Genomic DNA, 20,563 nt, shown 5'->3' with positions numbered 1-20,563 from the left:
ATTTCTATTTCTACATTAAAGAAACCAAAAGTATCTACACAAAATTTATAGGAAATAATAGTTTAGCAGAAGTTGCAACATGAGACTAATGTATTAAAGTCAGTTACATTTCGTTACTCAAGCAACAACTATAAAACGTAATTCAAAAAGCAACAATGGGGGCTTCCCTGGTGGTGCAGTGGTTAAGAATCCACCTGCCAATGCAGGGGACACAGGTTTGTGCCCTGGTCCAGGAAGATCCCACATGCCGTGGAGCAACTAAGCCCATGTGCCACAACTACTGAGCCTGTGCTCTAGAGTCTGCCAGCCACAACTACTGAAGCCCGCACGCCTAGAGCCCATGCTCTACAACAACAGAAGCCACCGCAACAGAGTAGCTCCCGCTCGCTGCAACTAGAGAAAGCTCACGCAGCAATGAAGACCCAATGCAGCCAATAAATAAATAAATAATTCTTTTTTTTAAAAAAAGCAACAATGAAACCAGTTATAGTTAGCAACAAAAACTAATGTTTCTGGCCATCAATGTAACAAATCCCTTCTCCCCCACCACTCCAAATTATAAAAATTTTATTCAAGGGGATAAAAGACCAAATATAAATGGAGAGATATCTCATGTTTGTGGATTTGAAGATAATACCATAACAGTATTGATTCCTTCCAAATTGATCTATAAATTTAATGTAACTTCAGAAAATTTAACTAACATATTGATTCTAATATTTATATGGAAGGGTCAAAATAGCCAAAACCAATAATAATTAGAAGAATAAGAGGGGCTGGACCTACTATATATAATGAATTTTTATAAAGCTATTGATTAAGATGGTGTACTGTTGGTGCTGGTATAGACAAATTCGTGAATGGATCAGAATTGAGAGATCAGAGAGACCTTCAAGATGGCAGAGGAGTAAGATGTGGAGATCTTCTTCCTCCCCACAAATACACCACAAATACATCTACACGTGGAACAACTACAGAACACCTACTGAATGCTGGCGGAAGACCTCAGACCTTCTTCCCAAAAGGCAAGAAACTCCCCACATACGTGGGTAGGGCAAAAGAAAAAACAGAGACAAAAGAATAGGGACAGGACCTGCACCTCTGGGAGGGAGCTGTGAAAGAGGAAAAGTTTCCACACACTAGGAAACCCCTTCACTGGCAGAGACGGGGGGGGGGAAGCTTCAGAGCCACGGAGGAGAGCACAGCAACAGGGGTGCAGAGGGCAAAGCAGAGAGACTCCTGCACAGAGGATCAGTGCCGACCAGCACTCACCAGCCTGAGAGCCTTGTCTGCTCACCCGCTGGGGCAGGTGGGGGCTGGGAGCTGAGGCTCGGGCTTCGGAGGTCAGATCCCAGGGAGAGGACTGGGGCTGGCTGCGTGAACACAGCCTGAAGGGGGCTAGTGCGCCACAGCTAGCCACGAGGGAGTCCAGGAAAAAGTCTGGACCTGCCTAAGAGGCAAGAGACCATTGCTGCGGGGTGTGTAAGGAGAGGGGATTCAGAGCACCGCCTAAATGAGCTCCAGAGATGGGAGCAAACTGCAGCTATCAGCACAGACACCAGAGACAGGCATGAAACGCTAAGGCTGCTGCTGCAGCCACGAAGAAGCCTGTGTGCAAGCACAGGTCACTATCCACGCCTCCCCTCCCAGGAGCCTGTGCAGCCTGCCACTGCCAGAGTCCCATGATCCAGGGACAACTTCCCGGGGAGAACGCACAGCGCGCCTTGGGCTGGTGCAACATCACGCTGGCCTCTGCCACAGCAGGCTCGCCCCACATTGCTTACCCCTCCCTCCACCCGGCCTGAGTGAGCCAGAGCCCCCGAATCAGCTGCTCCTTTAACCCCATCCTCTCTGGGCAGGGAACAGACGCCCTCACGTGACCTACACACAGAGGCGGGGCCAAATCCAAAGCTGAACCCCAGGAGCTGTGTGAACAAAGAAGAGAAAGGGAAATCTCTCCCAGCAGCCTCAGGAGCAGCGGATTAAATCTCCACAAACAACTTGATGTACCCTGCATCTGTGGAATACCTGAATAGACAACAAATCATCGGAAAATTGAGGCGGTGGACTTTGGGAGCAACTGTAGACTTGGGGTTTGCTTTCTGCATCTAATTTGTTTCTGGTTTTATGTTTATCTTAGTTTAGTAATTAGAGTTTATTATCATTGCTAGATTTCTTTATTGATTTGGTTGCTCTCTTTTTTAAAATATATATATATATTTTTTTTTCCTTTTTCTCTTTTTGTGAGTGTGTATGTGTATGCTTCTTTATGTGATTTTGTCTGTATAGCTTTGCTTTTAACATTTGTCCTAGGGTTCTGTCTGTTTTTTGGGGGGGGTTTTTTTAGTATACTTTTTAGCACCTGTTATCGTTAGTGGATTTGTTTTTTGGCTTGGTTGCTCTCTTCTTTCCTTTTTTTATGACTTTTTAATTTTTAATAATTTTTTATTTTAATAACTGATTTTATTTTATTTTACTTTACATTCTTTCTTTCTTCTTTTCTCCCTTTTTTCTGAGCCCTGTGGCTGACAGGGTCTTCGTGCTTGGGCCGGGTGTCAGGCCTGTACCTCTGAGGTGGGAGAGCTGAGTTCAGGACATCGGTCCACCAGAGACCTCCTGGCTCCATGGAGTATCAAATGGTGAAAGCTCTCCCAGAGATCTCCATCTCAATGCTAAGACCCAGCTCCAATCAATGACCAGCAAGCTACAGTGCTGGGCACCCTATGCCAAACAATTAGCAAGAGAGAAACACAATTCCACCCATTAGCAGAGAGGCTGCCTAAAATCATAATAAGGTCACATACACCCCAAAACAAACCACTGGATGCAGTCCTGCCCACCAGAAAGACAAGATCCAGCCTCATCCACCAAAACATAGACAGAGGCCTACACAACCCACTGAACCAACCTTAGCCACTGGGGGCAGACACCAAAAACAACGGGAATATGAACCTGCAGCCTGCAAAAAGGAGACCCCAAACAGAGTAAGTTAAGCAAAATGAGAAGACAGAGAAACATGGAGCAGATGAAAGAGCAGGGTAAAAACCCACCAGATCAAACAAATGAAGAGGAAATAGGCAGCCTACCTGAAAAAGAATTCAGAGTAATGATAGTAAAGATGATCCAAAATCTTGGAACTAGAATGGAGAAAACACAAGAAACATTTTACAATGACCTAGAAGAACTAAAGAGCAAACCAACAATGATGAACAACACAATAAATGAAATTAAAAATTCTCTAGAAGGAATCAATAGGAGGCAGAAGAACAGAATCAATAACTGAGGCAGAAGAACAGATAAGTGACCTGGAAGATAGAATAGTGGCAATAACTACCACAGAGCAGAATAAAGAAAAAAGAATCAAAAGAATTGAGGACAGTCTCAGAGACCACTGGGAAAACATTAAATGAACCAACATTCGAATTATAGGGGTCCCAGAAGAAGAAGAGAAAAAGAAAGGGACTGAGAAAATATTTGAAAAAATTATAGTTGAAAACTTTCCTAATATGGGAAAGGAAATAATCAAGTCCAGGAAGAGCAGAGAGTCCCATACAGGGTAAATCCAAGGAGAAACACGCCAAGACACATATTAATCAAACTATCAAAAATTAAATACAAAGAAAAAATATTAAAAGCAGCAAGGGAAAAACAAATAACATACAAGGGAATCTCCGTATGGTTAACAGCTGATCTTTCAGCAGAAACTCTGCAAGCCAGAAGGGAGTGGCAGGACATATTTAAAGTGATGAAAGGGGAAAGTCTACAACCAAGATTACCCTACCCAGCAAGGATCTCATTCAGATTCAACAGAGAAATTAAAACCTTTACAGGCAAGCAAAAGCTAAGAGAATTCAGCACCACCAAACCAGCTTTATAACAAATGCTAAAGAAACTTCTCTAGGCAGGAAACACAAGAGAAGGAAAAGACCTACAATAACAAACCCAAAACAATTAAGAAAATGGTAATAGGAACGTACATATTGATAACTACCTTAAATGTAAATGGATTAAATGCTCCAACCAAAAGACATAGACTGGCTGAATGGATAAAAAAACAAGACCCATATATATGCTGTCTACAAGAGACCCACTTCAGACCTAGGGACACATACAGTCTGAAAGTGAAGGGATGGAAAAAGATACTCCATGCAAATGGAAATCAAAAGAAAGCTGGAGTAGCAATTCTCATATTCAGACAAAATAGACTTTAAAATAAAGACTATTACAAGAGACAAAGAAGGACACTACATAATGATCAAGGGATCAATCCAAGAAGAAGATAGAACAATTGTAAATATTTATGCACCCAATATAGGAGTACCTCAGTACATAAGGCAAATGCTAACAGCCATAAAAGGGGAAATAGACAGTAACACAATCATAGTAGGGGACTCTAACACCCCACTTTCACTAGTGCACAGATCATCCAAAATGAAAATAAGTAAGGAAACACAAGCTTTAAATGATACATTAAACAAGATGGACTTAACTGATATTTATAGGAAAATCCAAAAACAACAGAATGCACTTTCTTCTCAAGTGCTCATGGAACATTCTCCAGGATAGATCATATCTTGGGTCACAAATTAAGCCTTGGTAAATTTAAGAAAATTGAAATCATATCAAGTATCTTGTATGACCACAGCACTATGAGACTAGATGTCAGTTACAGGAAATAATCTGTAAAAAATACAAACACATGGAGGCTAAACAATACACTACTGATTAACCAAGAGATCATTGAAGAAATCAAAGAGGAAATCAAAAAATACCAAGAAACAAATAACAGTGAAAACACGATGACCCAAACATATGGGACGCAGCAAAAGAATTTCTAAGAGGGAAGTTTATAACACGACAATCCTACCTCAACAAACAAGAAATACCTGAAATAAACAAACTAACCTTACACCTAAAGCAATTAGAGAAAGAACGAAAAACCCCCAAAGTTAACAAAAGGTAAGAAATCATAAGATCAGAGCAGAAATAAATGAAAAAGAAATGAAGGAAATTATAGCAAAGATCAATTAAACTAAAAGCTGGTTCTTTGAGAAGATAAGCAAAATTGATTAACCATTAGCCAGACTCATCAAGAAAAAAAGGGAGAAGACTCAAATGAATAGAATTAGAAATGAAAAAGAAGTAACATCTGACACTGCAGAAATACAAAGGATCATGAGAGATTACTGCAAGTAACTATATGCCAATAAAATGGACAAAGTGGAAGAAATGGACAAATTCTTAGAAAAGTACAACCTTCTGAGACTGAACCAGGAAGAAATAGAAAATATAAACAGACCAATCACAAGCACTGAAATTGAAACTGTGATTAAAAATCTTCCAACAGGGCTTCCCTGGTGGCGCAGTGGTTGAGAGCCCGCCTGCTGATGCAGGGGACACGGGTTCATGCCCCAGTCCAGGAAGATCCCACATGCTGCAGAGTGGTTGGGCCCGTGAGCCATGGCCACTGAGCCTGCACATCCGGAGCCTGTGCTCCGCAACGGGAGAGGCCACAGCAGTGAGAGGCCCACGTACCGCAAAAAAAAAAAAAAAAAAAAAAAAATTAATGCACAGAAATCTCTTGCATTCCTATACACTAATGATGAAAAAACTGAAAGAGAAATTAAGGAAACACTCCCATTTACCATTGCAACAAAAAGAATAAAATACCTAGGAATAAACCTACTTAAGGAGACAAAGGACCTATATGCAGAAAACTGTAAGACACTGATGAAAGAAATTAAAGATGATACAAACAGATGGAGGTATATCCCATGTGCTTGGATTGGAAGAATCAACATTGTGAAAATGACTATACTACCCAAAGCAATCTACAGATTCATTGCAATCCCTTTCAAACTACCAATGTCATTTTTCACAGAACTAGAACAAAAAATTTCACAATTTGTATGGAAACACAAAACACCCCGAATAGCCAAAGCAATGTTGAGAAAGAAAAACAGAGCTGGAGTAATCTGGCACCTGGACTTCCGACTATATTACAAAGCTACAGTAATCAAGACAGTATGGTACTGGCACAAAAACAGAAAGATCAATGGAACAGGATAAAAAGCCCAGAGATAAACCCATGCACATAGGGTCACCTTATATTTGATAAAGGAGGCAAGAATATACAATGGAGAGGACAGCCTCTTCAATAAATGGGGCTGGAAAACTGGACAGCTACATGTAAAAGAATGAAATTAGAACACTCCCTAACACCGTAAACAAAAATAAACTGAAAATGGATTAAAGACCTAAGTGTAAGGCCAGACACTATCAAACTCTTAGAGGAAAACCTAGGCAGAACATTCTATGACATAAATCACAGCAGGATCCTTTTTGACCTACCTCCTAGAGAAATGGAAATAAAAACAAAAATAAACAAATGGGACCTAATGAAACTTCAAAGCTTTTGCACAGCAAAGGAAACCATGAACAAGACCAAAAGACAACCCTCAGAGTGGGAGAAAATGTTTGCAAATGAAGCAACTGACAAAGGATTAATCTCCAAAATTTACAAGCAGCTCATGCAGCTCAATATCAAAAAAACAAACAACCCAATACAAAAATGGGCAGAAGAGCTAAATAGACATTTCTCCAAAGAAGATATACAGATTGCCAACAAACACATGAAAGGATGCTCAATATCACTTATTATTAGAGAAATGCAAATCAAAACTACAATGAGGTATCACCTCACACCAGTCAGAATGGCCACCATCAAAGAATCTACAATCAATAAATGCTGGAGAGGGTGTGGAGAAAAGGGAACCCTCCTACACTGTTGGTGGCAATGTAAATTGATACAGCCACTATGGAGAACAGTGTGGAGGTTCCTTAAAAAAAGTAAAAATAGAAGTACCATTTGACCCTGTAATCCCACTACTGGGCGTATACCCTGAGAAAACCATAATTCAAAAAGAGTCATGTACCACATTGTTCATTGCAGCTCGATTTACAATAGCCAGGACATGGAAGCAACTTAAGTGTCCATGGACACATGAGTGGATAAAGAAGATATGGCACATATATACAATGGAATATTACTCACCCATAAAAAGAAACGAAATTGAGTTATTTGTAGTGAGGTGGATGGACCTAGAGTCTGTCATACAGAGTGAAGTAATTCAGAAAGAGAAAAACAAATACCATATGGTAACACATAAATATGGAATCTAAAAAACAAATGCTTCTGAAGAACCTATGGGCAGGATAGGAATAAAGACACAGACATAGAGAATGGACTTGAGTCCACGGGGAGGGGGAAGGGTATGCTGGGACGAAGTGAGAGAGTGGCATGGACATATATACACTACCAAATGTAAAATAGATAGCTAGTGGGAAGCAGCGGCATAGCACAGGGAGATCAGCTTGGTGCTTTGTGACCACTTAGAGGGGTAGAATAGGGAGGGTGGGAGGGAGACGCAAGAGGGAGGAGATATGGGTATATATGTATATGTATAGGTGATTCACTTTGTTATATAGCAGTAACTAACACACCATTGTAAAGCTGTTATACTCCAATAAAGATGTTTAAAAAAATATGTTAAAAAAAAAGAAAAAAAAATTGCGAGGTCAGAAACAAAGTCTCTCTTTCTCTGTCTCCCTGTCTCTTTCTGGGTCTGTGTGTGTGTGTGTGTGTGTGTGTATGTGTGTGTGTGTAACGCTTAACTATGGCATGGCAGACCACTAGACTCTTCGTTAAATAGAAATCTGAACATTTTGTTACTCGTGTTGAAAAAATCAAGTTGGAATTCTATCTCACCTCTTATACAGTTAGCAGCTCCTGGTTGATTAAGAACTTAAATATCAAAAGCAAAACTTAAAAACTAGAACAATATATATGAATGTCTTTTATGATTTTGTAAGGAATAATTTCTTAAACATGACATACAAAGTGCTAATGATAAAATAATAAAATCTATTATGTCAAAATTAATAATTGCTGTTCATCAGTAACAGCTTAAGGAAAGTGAAACGACAAGCAGAGGATTTTTGCTATACACATAACTAACAAAGGTCTAGCATTCAAAATATATAAAGAACCACTATAAATCATTAAGAAAAAGACAATCTAATAGAAAAAAATGAACAAAAGGCATGTCCTCACTTCATTAGCGTTTAGAGAAATGTACGTCAGGACTACAGTGAGAGACCACTTACTTATTTTTATTATTTTTTTTTGCGGTACGCGGGCCTCTCACTGTTGCGGCCTCTCCCGTTGCGGAGCACAGGCTCCGGACGCGCAGGCTCAGCGGACATGGCTCACGGGCCCAGTTGCTCCACGGCATGTGGGATCTTCCCGGACTGGGGCACGAACCCATGTCCCCTGCATCGGCAGGCGGACTCTCATCCACTGTGCCACCAGGGAAGCCCCACTTACTTATTTTATACCTATCCAATGGACAAAACTTTAAAAGTCAGGCAAAACCGAGTGTTGGAAAGAATGTGAATCAATAGACTGTCTAATAAACTGCTGGGAGTGGGTGCGGAGTGAGAATTTGCTACAGCCACTTAGAAAAAATTTCTGAACACGTTGTGAAGTTGAATATTTGAAAAAAATTACAACCGAGAAATTCCATTCAGAGTACCTCTTGCATATATGTAGTTAGCTACAAGCAATCTTAGAGAATTATTTCAGTCTGTGGAAAGTTGTGATCTAGTTTTCAACTCTGAAGATGTTTTTCTATCCAAAATATTATGTCTAGCCAGCCTTCCTGACTCACATCAGTTGTATATGCAGATTAAAACTACACCATAGGTAAGGAGGTTCATCAAAGAATGTGTGTTGTTGCCCTCAGAAAGGACCTTTTACTGAGGCTGAAATTAGATGGGTAAGTAATGCTGGAATAAAATATGAATAGGTAATAAATAATAGCAATATTAGGTGGTCACCATCATTAGGCACGTAATATTTATCAAGCTCTTTGGTCTTCATTTAATAAATATTACTTCATTTAATCATCACAAAGCCTCGGATGTAGGTACCATTCTTTTATTTATTTATTTATGGCTGCATTGGGTCTTCGTTGCTGTGCGCAGGCTTTCTCTAGTTGCGGTGAGCGGGAGCTACTCTTCGTTGCAGTGCACGGGCTTCTCATTGCAGTGGCTTCTCTTGTTGCGAAGCATGAGCTCTAGGTGCGCGGGCTTCAGTAGGTGTGGCTCACAGGCTTCAGAGCACAGGCTCAGTAGTTGTGGCACAGAGGCTTAGTAGCTCTACAGCATGTGAGATCTTCCTGGACCAGGGGGTCGAACCCGTGTCCCCTGCATTGGCAGGCAGATTCTCAACCACTGCACCACCAGGGAAGTCCCGTAGGTACCATTCTTAATCTCATTTTTCATATGGAAGATGGTGAGTCATTAGGAGGTGAAATAACTTACACAACTTCTTATATGTGTAAGTTGTGAAGCTAGGATTTAAACAAAGACTCTGACTCCAGCATCTGTGATATGGCAATATAGAAGCTATTGTCTGTTAGATGTAAAATCAATTTTTCTTAACTTTGCAGAGAGAACAACTGTGATTCATGGCTAACGCAGTGGTTTTGTTGTCTGCAGATGCTTCATACTGTTGCTCAGAAAGTAATGGTGTATGTCTATCTCCACTAATGAAAAACTAAAATTATGTGTTAGATTTGTAGTATTTCAATGGCATTACCTTATAGATGAACAGCAATATATGTAGTTATCAATGTGATATATGTGTATACATACATCAATATGATCTGAAAACTCATTTAAAATTATGCTGAGAAATATAACTGCCTTGTTTTTCTCTAGTTATGAGACTTCTTATCAGACAGACATAATGAAGAATGTCTATTTAAATATGTTTTCAAAAATTTGGATGAAAGGTTATTTAAGAGCCCAGTTTATTTCAAAATTAATATTATTAAGGGTTGATTTGAGGCTAGGTCATATATCTGATCTGAGGAATTAATTGATGTATGTTTTGACTTTCTGTTCTTTTGATAGAAAGCAAATGAGCCCATTTATGTGTTGTCCAAAAGTTATTTGATTTCCACTAAAGAGGCAGAATATTATAGTGGAAAGTTCTGAGATTAAAGTTTAATTACCTGGGATCTAAACCGAAATTGACAGTTACTATGTGAACTCTAGTGGGTGTGATCTTGGGAAAGTTACTTAATCCAGTTAGTTCTTCCTCATGTGTCAAAAATACAGATAATAATAAATACCTTGCTGCGATATTGAAAGCAATAAATAAATAACACAAGAAGGCATCCATGGTAGGTTGCCTGATATAGAAATTGCATTTATTTCCCTTGGGCAAAGTCAGTTACATATTTGGCTTTAGTTTTGTAAATCTATAATAATGCTAATAGCATATACCAATACATATACCAGCCAGTGTTCTAACTGTGTTACATGCATATATTAATTCACAGCAACTTTATGAGGTAGACACAAAGCGGTTAAACAACTTATCTAAGGTTACTCAGCTAAGAAATGGGGAAGTCTTGATTGGAATCTCAGCAGTCTGGTTCCAGAGCCTGTGTTTTTAACCACTACACTATACTGCCTTTCTAGAGGAAGGGGTTGTAGGGTGTATCAGTTATTTATTGCCTGTTATGTTGCATAATAAATAGTCACAAAACCTCAGGGGCATAGAAAAATAGTATTTATTGGTCACATGTTGAAATGGTTGTTAGACAAATCTGTTGATCCTGACTGGGCTCCCTCATGTGGCTGGGGATTGGCTTGCTGTGGGCCTTGGCTGGACCTGGGCAGTTTGCCTCTGCTCCAAGTGTCTCTCATCCTGCAGCAGACTAGTCTGGGAATACTCTCATGATGAATGGCAGAGACAAAAGAGCAAAATGGAAACACACAAGTGCTTTTTCAAGTCTCTGCTGTGTTATGTCTGCTAAAACAAATTACATGGCTGACCCCGGAGTCAAAGTGGGAGGACATTACAAAGTTACATTAAGAAGGCTATGGATATAAGAATGTGTCACTTGACACATTGAAGTTGTTTTGTAATATACTGCAAATGCCAAGGTCTAGCGTTCTAAAATTCTTGTATATTAGGGATGATTTCTAAAAGAGGACCTCTGTCAAAAACAGTATTTCTGACAATTAAATAGAAAACTCTGAAAACACACACATGTGAACACACACATACATGCACACACAAACACATATAAATTTATAGAAAATAGGCAGAAACTTCTGGGAATACTTAGTTCAGTTTATAATCCCAAGGTAGTGGTGGTGATGATGATGATAATAGCTAACCTTTATGAGCTTGCTGTGTGCCAAGCACTGTTCTCAACACTTTACATATAGTACCTCCCTTAATCTTTTCAACAACCCTATTAAATAGGTACTATTAATAGTTTCTGTTTTACAGTTGGAGGAACTGAGAGATTTAGTAATTTCCCAGAGTCACAAACCTTTTTTATAAGCTCTCCACACAAAGTAACTTTCGAAAAGCTTCTTTTTTTTTTTTATTGAATTATATCCAGACCTCTTTTCCATAGATTTGAAGGTCTTCTGTAATCTGGCCCTACCCAATTTAATTATCTGTAACTTCCATTGCTACAAGATATAATTTTAGACAATTAAGAGTCTAGGATTTTGTAGGTGGGTTGCATGCATTGGACGGAGCTGAACTGGGTGCTTTAGAGATTTATTCCAGTTTCAAGAATATGTGATTTTGAGTCCCTCTGTGTATTTCCGCATATGCATGTTCAGATTTAAAAAGTATTGCAAGGATCTTTCATGTGAATAACTAAACTTATTTCTAAGGGATTAAGTGTAAACTAAGGCTATTTTATTCTTCTCCAAAAGTAGAGCCCTTTGCTTTGATTTTTTTTTTTCTTACTCAGCAAACAGAGATCTCTGCACTGATTTAGAGCTTTCTTAAAAATAAAATTCTGTTTGATTTGGCCACTTGATCAGAAAGACCAGATGTAAGTCGGAGATGTGGTGTAAATGACATCAATATATGTCAATAAAATGAACATTTCTAATTCCACTGTGCTCCTGTTTCAGAGGTTTGAATGTTGAGAGGTACATATACATTTCCTGTGTTTTGAGATAATTTGCTGAATAAATTCTTATTTTATTCAATAGGCGGCTTTTCAGAAAAGGGGTATGAATGGAGCTCTGAAGAGGAAGAGCCAGTGAAAAAGGCAGGACCAGTCCAAGTCCTCATTGTCAGAGATGACCATTCCTTTGAATTAGATGAAACTGCACTAAATCGGATCCTTCTCTCAGAGGCTATCAGGGACAAGGAGGTCGTTGCTGTATCTGTTGCTGGAGCATTTAGAAAAGGAAAATCATTCCTGATGGACTTCATGTTGAGATACATGTATAAGCAGGTAGGGAAGAGGTGCTTTGAAAAGTTTTCTGATTTCTGTGCTTTTATGACTTTGTGTTTTTATTTAGTAGTAGTGTCCAATATTTCCATTATTATGTTCCCTAAAGATGAACTAGTTTAAAAATGCTATCGTGTAACCATTCCAACTTTGGTGCTGTCGGCACCAAACTATATAGGCCACTTTCGTCTGAAGCCACTTTGCTACATTTCCCTTAGAACGTAACTTATTTTTTAAGCTCCTTTGAAAATAGACAAGTACAGTGATACGGTTATAAACTTTACATGTTAAGTACTGTTTAAAATGTCAAATAACTTTTGTTATAATTTTTATTATAATCATTTTCCCCCCAACATTTATTATGACATTTTTCAGGCATGCAGCAGAGTTAAAAGAATTTTACCGTAGACACCTGGATATGCACTACCTAGATTCTACCATTAACATTAATATTCTTGCTTTATCACATGTGTCTCCAGCTATTCTTCCCTGTTTCAGTCCATTGCTCCATCTTATTTTTTGGTTCATTTCAAAGTAAATTGTTGACTTCAGTATGCTTCCCTATAAATATTTCAATATACATCATTATTATATATTTCAGTATTTATTTAGTTTTTTTCTTTTGTTGTAAAATTCACATATAGTTACATGCACCAATCTGAAGTGTACATTTGCTTTTTTTTGAAAATGTAAATACCTGGGTAGCCCCAAAACCTATCAAGTGTATCTTGCTGTTATCCCACAAAGTTCTGTTATCTTTTCCCACTCAGTCTCACCCTTAACCCACCCCCAAAGGCAGCCAACAGTGTCATAACATTTGAGACAATAGTGTGGCATAGAAAGGAGACTTTAAGGGGCCTAGGATCAACCAAAAGCAGAAGAATAAATAGGAGATTACAGTCGGGGAACAGAAGGTGAGGAGTAGAGAGCACACCAGTATTTTTTTTCTACCCTTTTACCCTTAGTAATTCGGGTGCCAATATGAATGTTGAGGTAGAATAGACATACTACCCAAAGGAACTTTGTATTATGCATTTATATCATAATTATCCATTTCGGATTGATCTTTTATAGGTAGGGTATTTTTGAACAACTTGGTAATGTTAGCTTTAACATCTTCTATCTCTAGCCTCAGTCCAAACAAATTAAGAACAAAACAACCAAAATACTTCCAGGCTTTGAAAGCAAACAAAATTCTTACCACTTTCTATTTCTATCATACCAACATTAGTACACACTTAACGTAGGTGGGAAAATTGAGTGAACAAAATTAGTATACTTTCCATTCTTTGGGATTATATAGTTTTAGGCATATTCATAATTTTAACTGTGCGATAAACATTACAATGAAATACTCAATAACGCTTGTCATGTTGCTTATGTTAAATAGCATTTGCTCAGATTAAAGTGTAACAGATTTGGTTTTTTTTTTTTACTAGGTGCTTCTCCTCCTGCTGTTCGCTCCCTCCTCTCCCAATAGCAAAACATTTGTGTATATTATTATTGTGTATATCCTGACATAATATGCTCTCTCATACCTTTATTTCTTTGTTTCTGGAATGCCCTCCCTGAGTTTGCTCACCTGGAAAGTTCCTAAACATCCTTCAAGTCTTAGCTTTAATATCACTTCTCCTATGAAGTCTTAACTGACCAAGAGTTAGTTGTTTCTTTTCCTATGCTTCCATGTATATCTAATATACACGCCCATTTTGGCATGCATATAGTGCATCATAATGGTTTGTTAGCATGTCTGTCCCCCTGTTAGGCTCTGAGCTTCCGCTTATCTGGAATGATATCTTTGTATCCCCAGGATGTAGCATAAAATGTGACAGATGGTTGCTCCTTCATAATTATTTTTTGGATGAGTAAATAAAGTAATTGTATCAATATAATAGATGTGCATACGTTGTTTCCTTTTGTCTAGAGTTGGAGAGGGATACAAACTGGTATGGATGAGTGGAAGAACCTGTACTACATATCTAGTTCAATATCATAGACTTTCTTAATTTATAGGAATCAGTTGATTGGGTTGGAGATTACAATGAACCATTGACTGGCTTTTCGTGGAGAGGTGGGTCTGAACGAGAGACCACGGGAATCCAGATATGGAGTGAAATCTTCCTTATCAATAAACCTGACGGTAAAAAGGTATGGTGTGAACTTCTTAAAAAAAATTGAGTTTTCACTTGCCAACAGTTACCACTTTTCAGGATCCTCCAAAATGCTCTTTTGAAAACTAATTTTGACCACTTGACATGAAGTTTAAAAGGGAAGTGGGTAGCATCCTATTTCATGTTCCCAGTTTCCCTTTCTACTGATCACAGAAGGCAAAATCATAGGGACAATAGAACAGCAGATCAGCTAGCTAACATCTATATTTTGTTTCAGTGCTATTTCTGTTACGTTGGATTACCAGTGAAAATTAATCATTATACTAGTCAGCAGGTAATTAATATTTTTATTTTCAGTGGCATTCATGGCACATGTGAAAAATTACCTATTAAGTATTCATTGCTAATGGTTTGCTTTAGTTCTTACGGTGTTAACTTTGTAGTAACCCTAATACCCTGCATGTTCTATAAAATATCAATAATGTACTCTACTTGCCTATAGGTTGCAGTGCTATTGATGGATACTCAGGGAACCTTTGATAGTCAGTCAACTTTGAGAGATTCGGCCACAGTATTTGCCCTTAGCACAATGATCAGCTCAATACAGGTATGGAATAAAATAAATCCATTTTGATGGATGTTTCTTTAAATAAAAATTATGAATATATGTATTTCTATATACATGTGGTAGTGAGACAAACAACAGAAATGGTAAATTATATCTATTATTTGACTCAATTAGCATACCAGTTCTTATGATTTCCTTAAGAGTGGAATTGTTTTATTACTATCATCTAATTTCTGATCAGTTTTCAAATTGCCTGCTTTAGTCAGAAAATGTTATATTGTCTTATTGATAATTTTTTCTATTTCAAGCCTACAATAAAGTCAATAATATTAAATCTTATAATGTATGTAGATACACTGAAACTACCTATTATTAGTTATATTTAATGAAATAAGATTTATAAATGCAAATTTTGTTTTATATAGCCAGTAGAAACATTTATATATGTTCACAACTTTTTATAGTATCTTAATGTGCATTTAGGAAAGTAAATGTCTTTCTTTCCTTTTTTCCTCTCTCTTTTTTTAAGTATTGTTTTTGAAGTTATTGTGTGCTTTATAAATTGTCCTGAAAGTCCTTGAGGGTTTTACTATGATCACAGAACACATAGCCTAAAAATTTTAAGACAATTTTTAGATTTTCTATTCACCAGAAAGAGCAAGAAGAGACAGTAACCAAGAAGCAGACCATCAAAGAAAGGTAAAATAGTTTTAAAAGGTAGGAAAGGCAAAGTGGTTAGGATGAGTAAGTCAAAGCTGAAATTATAAGTATGTGGGGAGAATGGAGCTAGTGAACCGGCAACCAGGGCATTATGTGTAGTTAGGACAGTGAAAGGATGGATAGAAGGAAGACTGAATTTTTTTGTAAAGGACTTTAAAATAAGTCATGATTATAACCTATGATTACCTAGCTTTTTAAAAAAATTATTATATAAGTTTCAGGTGTGTAGCATTATAGTTCAACATCTGTATACAGTGATCACCACCACAAGTCTAGTTACTACCCATCACTATACAGTTACCCCCTTTATCCATTTTGCCCAGCCCTCACCCCCCTTCTCCCCAGGTAACCACTAATCTGATCTCTATGAGTTCATTTTTATTTTATTTGTTCATTTTGTTTTTGTTTTTAGATTCCACTTATGAGTAAAATCACATGGTATTTGTCTTTATCCATATGATCTATTTCATTTAGCATAATACCATCAAGGTCCATCCATGTTGTCACAAAGTCTGGATTACCTTCTTTTTTATGGCCAAGTAGTATTCCAGTGTGTGGTGTGTGTGTGTGGGTGTGTGTGTGTGTTACATCTTCATTATCCATTCGTCCATTGTTGTATGCTAAAGGTGTTTCCATATCTTGGCTATTGTAAATAATGTTGAACATAGGGGTGCATATATCCTTTTGAATATTGTTTTCATGCTTTTCAGGTAAATACCCAGATGTGGAATTGCTGGGTCATATGGTAGTTCTGTTCTGAACTTTTTGAAGAATCTCCATACTGTTTTCCCTAGTGGCTGCACAAATTAACAATCCCACCAACAGTGTATGAAGGTTCCCTTTTCTCCACATCCTCTCCAACATGTATTATTTCTTATCTTTTCAATAATAGCCATTCTAACAGGTGGGAGGTGGTATCTCATTGTGGTTTGTTTTGCATTTCCCTGAGAATTAGTGATGTTGAACATCTTTTCTTGTGCCTGTTGGCCATTTGTATGTCTTCTTTTGGAAAATGTCTATTCAGATCCTCTGCCCATTTTTTAATTGGGTTGTTTGATGCTGAGTTGTATGAGTTCTTTATATATTTTGGATATTAGCCCCTTATTGGATATATGATTTGCAAATATCTTCTCCCATTCAGTAGGTTGCCTTTACGTTTTAATGATGGTTTCCTTCACTCTGCAAAAGCTTTTCAGTTTGATATAGTCCCATTTGTTTATTTTAACTTTTGTTTCCCTTGCTTTTCAAATCAGATCCACAAAAGCATAACTAAGACAGATGCCAGTGAGGTTACCACCTGCGTTTTCTTCTAGGAATTTTATGGTTTAAGGTCTTACATTCAAGTCTTTAATCCACTTTGAGTTAATATTTGTGTGTGGTGTAAGATAGTGGTCTTGTTTCATTCTTTTGCTTGTGACTGTCCAGTTTTTCCAGCACCATTTATTGAAGAGACTGTCCTTTCTCTTTTTTGTACATTCTTTGCTCCTTTATCATAGATTACTTGTCCATATATGTATAGGTTTATTTCTGGGTTTTCAATTCCATTCCATTTATTTATGTGTCTTTTTTGTGCCAGTACCATGCTATTTTGATTACTATAGCTTTGTAATAAAGTTTAAAATCAGGGAGTGTGATACCTCCAGATTTGTTCTTCTTTCTCAAGATTGTTTTGACTATTCAGGGGCTTCTTTGATTCCATACAAATGTTAGAATTATTTGTTCTAGTTCTATAAAGTATGCATTTGGCATTTTGATAGGGATTTCATTGAATCTATAGATTGCTTTGGGTAGTATGGACATTTTAACAATATTAAATACATGAGGACTGAATATCTTTCCATTTTTTGGTGTCTTTAACTTTTTAATCAGTGACATATAGTTTTCAGTGTACAGGTTTTTCATCTCCTTGGTTAAATCTACTCCTAGGTATTTTATTCTTATTGATGCAATTGTAAATGGAATTGTTTTCTTAATTTCTTTTTCAGATAGTTTATTATTAGTATACAGAAATGCCACGGGTTTCTGTATATTGATTTTGTATCCCATGACTTTACTGAATTCATTTATTAGTTCTAACAGGTTTTTCTGTTGTTGTTAGAGTCTTCAGGGTTTTCTATATATAGTATCATGAAGTAGCAAACAGTGACAGTTTTACTTCTTCTTTTCCAGTTTAGATGCCATTTATTTTTCTTGCCTAATTGCTGTAGCTAGGACTTCAAACACAATGTTGAATAACAGTGGCAAGAGTGGGCATCCTTGTTTTGTTCCTGATCTTAGAGAAAAAGCTTTCAGCCTTTTGCCTTGAGTACGATGTTAGCTCTGGGTTTGTCATATATAGCCTTTGTTATGTTGAGGTACATTTCCTCTATATATCCACTTTGTTGAGAGTTTTTATCATAAATGGAAGAATTTTGTCAGATGCTTTTTCTGCATCTATTGAGATGATCATATGATTTTTAACCTTCATTTTCTCAATGTAATGTGTCGTGTTGAATGATTTGTGGATGTTAAGTCATCATTGCATCCCTGGAATAAATCCCACGTAGTTATGGTGTATGACCCTTTTAATGTATTGTTGGATTCAGTTTGCTGATATTTTGTTGAGGATTTTTGTACCTATATTCATCAGGGATATTGGCCTGTAGTTTCCTTTTTTGTGGTGTCCTCCTCTGGTTTTGGTGTCAGGATAATGCTGGCTTCGTAAGATGTGTTTGGAAGATTTTCCTCCTCTTCAATTTTTTGGAATATTTTTAGAAAGCTAGGTATTAAATCCTGGGCTTTTGCATGTTGGGAGATTTTTGACTCCTGTTTCAATCCCTTATTAATAATCAGTTTATTCAGACTTTTTTTTCATCATGATTCAGTCTTGGAAGATTGCATGTTTCTAGAAATTTATCCATTTCTTATAGGTTGTCCAATTTGTTGGCATATAACTGTTCATAGTGGTCTCTTATGATCTTTTGTATTTCTGTGGTATCAGTAGTAATTTCTCCTCTTTCATTTCTGATTTTATTTATTTGAGCCCTCTCTCTTTTTCTCTTGGTTAGTCTAGCTAATGACTTGTTGATTTTATTTTTTCAACTACCTCTTAGTTTCATTGATGTTTTCTATTTTTTGTTTTAGTCTCTATTTTATTTATTTCTGCTCTGATCCTTATTATTTCCTTCCTTCTGCTAACTTTGGGCTTTGTTTGTTCTTTTTTCTAGTCTTTTTAGGTGTAAAGTTAGATTGTTTATTCAGGATTTTTCTTGTTTTTTTGAGGTAGGCCTATATTGCTATGAACTTCCTTCTCAGAAGCATTTTTGCCACATCTCATAGATTTTGGTATGTTGTATTTCTGCTCTCATATATCTTTATGTTTTTTAAAATTTCTTAGATTTCTTTGATGGTCCACTGGTTATTCAGTAGCACATTGTTTAATCTCAGCATTTTTGTGGGTTTTTCCCCGTTTCTTTCCCTTGTGATTGGTTTCAAGTCTCATACCATTGTGGTTGGAGAAGCTGCTTGATATGATTTCATTCTTCTTTGAATTTATTAATATTTGTTTTGTGACCTAACATATAATCTGTCCTAGGGAATGTTCCATGTTCACTTGTGAAGTATGTGTATTCTGCTGCTTTTTGATGGAATGATCTTTATATATCTATTAAGTCAATCTGATCTAATGTATTGTTTAAGTCCAGTGTTTCCTTATTGATTCTCTGTCTGGTTGATCTATTCATTAATGTAGGTGTAAGACTAACTTTTAAAAATATACTTCTTAATTTAATTAGCCTTTAAAATACCAACTTAATATCTAACTTCTTCATAGTCAACAGTATGTGCAATTTACACAAGTCAATTAAAACCAGATTGATTTTGCCTTTTAAATATTTACTATTTATATTTTTCCTGGAGACATTAGATATTTTTGCTGAAAACTCTAAGTCCTTTGTAATGACTATTTTTTGTTATTATCTGAGAAGTGGTCTGTTATTTAAATAAGTACACAAAGTATACTGTTTGTATCAGTACATAAACATATAAACATCATTAACTTTTCTTTGAAGTTACTGATATTAATCCTCCTCCTTAGAAAAAAAGAATTTCACCTTAATGCTGTGATCTGTTCGTGAAGCAGTAATGCATATGTTTGAGGATGTAAGCATGATATTCAGAACTTAACTTCCATGTGATGGAGCTTTCTATAGACTTAAATAATTGATTGTAAAGAAGCCAACATAATTTTTCAAGACAAAATTTTATATACGAGTTATTAAGATCTAGATTATTATTATTTTCATATGCCTGTAAGAATGATTATTTTATTACTAATTGTTGAATTACGTTCATAAAATAATTTTACTGTTCTGTCTCCAAATCAGGTAGCTACTGTATTTCTGGAAAAATTTTACGATCATTGCACATTATTTATTGTCTCTCAGGCTTTCTTTACTCCTCTCTCAAGGTCTTATAAATATATGTGAGAGAGTTTGATTTTGTGAAATTGATATTTAAAAAAATAGAGAATAACAAAATAAGTGCTTAGTATGCTGCTAATTATTTTCTCATTTTGACTTTATTTCTTAATCAAGGTATATAACTTATCTCAAAATGTGCAGGAGGATGATCTTCAGCACCTTCAGGTAACAATATTTACAGTCCCTTTTGTATATCTAGTAATCTTTCGGGCATGTACAGCAGAACTTTAGGATTTTGGGGGGTCTTTTTGTACTTGGAAAACATAACAGTCAGAAAGATTTAAAAACATAACCAAATGGAGGTTGTCCCATTTCCAGGTTTCTAGTTCTAGCCCTGTATGATTCTATTCTTTCTAATTCAGT

General features: G+C 36.8%; 1 protein-coding gene across 4 annotated transcripts in view; it reads left to right on the top strand.

The window, feature by feature from the left end:
* The window catches only part of ATL1 (atlastin GTPase 1), a 78,367-nt gene that overhangs the window by 26,897 nt on the left and 30,907 nt on the right, over nt 1-20,563 (top strand). For 3 of the 4 annotated variants that reach the window (XM_073800498.1, XM_019923925.3, XM_073800497.1), the window contains exons 2-5: nt 12,097-12,344; nt 14,355-14,489; nt 14,955-15,059; nt 20,315-20,365. In XM_073800498.1, coding sequence (XP_073656599.1) covers nt 12,097-12,344; nt 14,355-14,489; nt 14,955-15,059; nt 20,315-20,365 — 539 coding nt within the window. Of the gene's footprint in view, nt 1-1,931; nt 2,094-12,096; nt 12,345-14,354; nt 14,490-14,954; nt 15,060-20,314; nt 20,366-20,563 lie in introns of those variants that run through there. The other variant, XM_073800499.1, reaches the window with a different exon arrangement.

Source organism: Tursiops truncatus, chromosome 2, assembly GCF_011762595.2.
Source record: "Tursiops truncatus isolate mTurTru1 chromosome 2, mTurTru1.mat.Y, whole genome shotgun sequence".
NCBI lineage: Eukaryota > Metazoa > Chordata > Mammalia > Artiodactyla > Delphinidae > Tursiops > Tursiops truncatus.
Note: the sequence above shows the minus strand (reverse complement) of the source record. Positions and strands in the feature narration are given on the sequence as shown.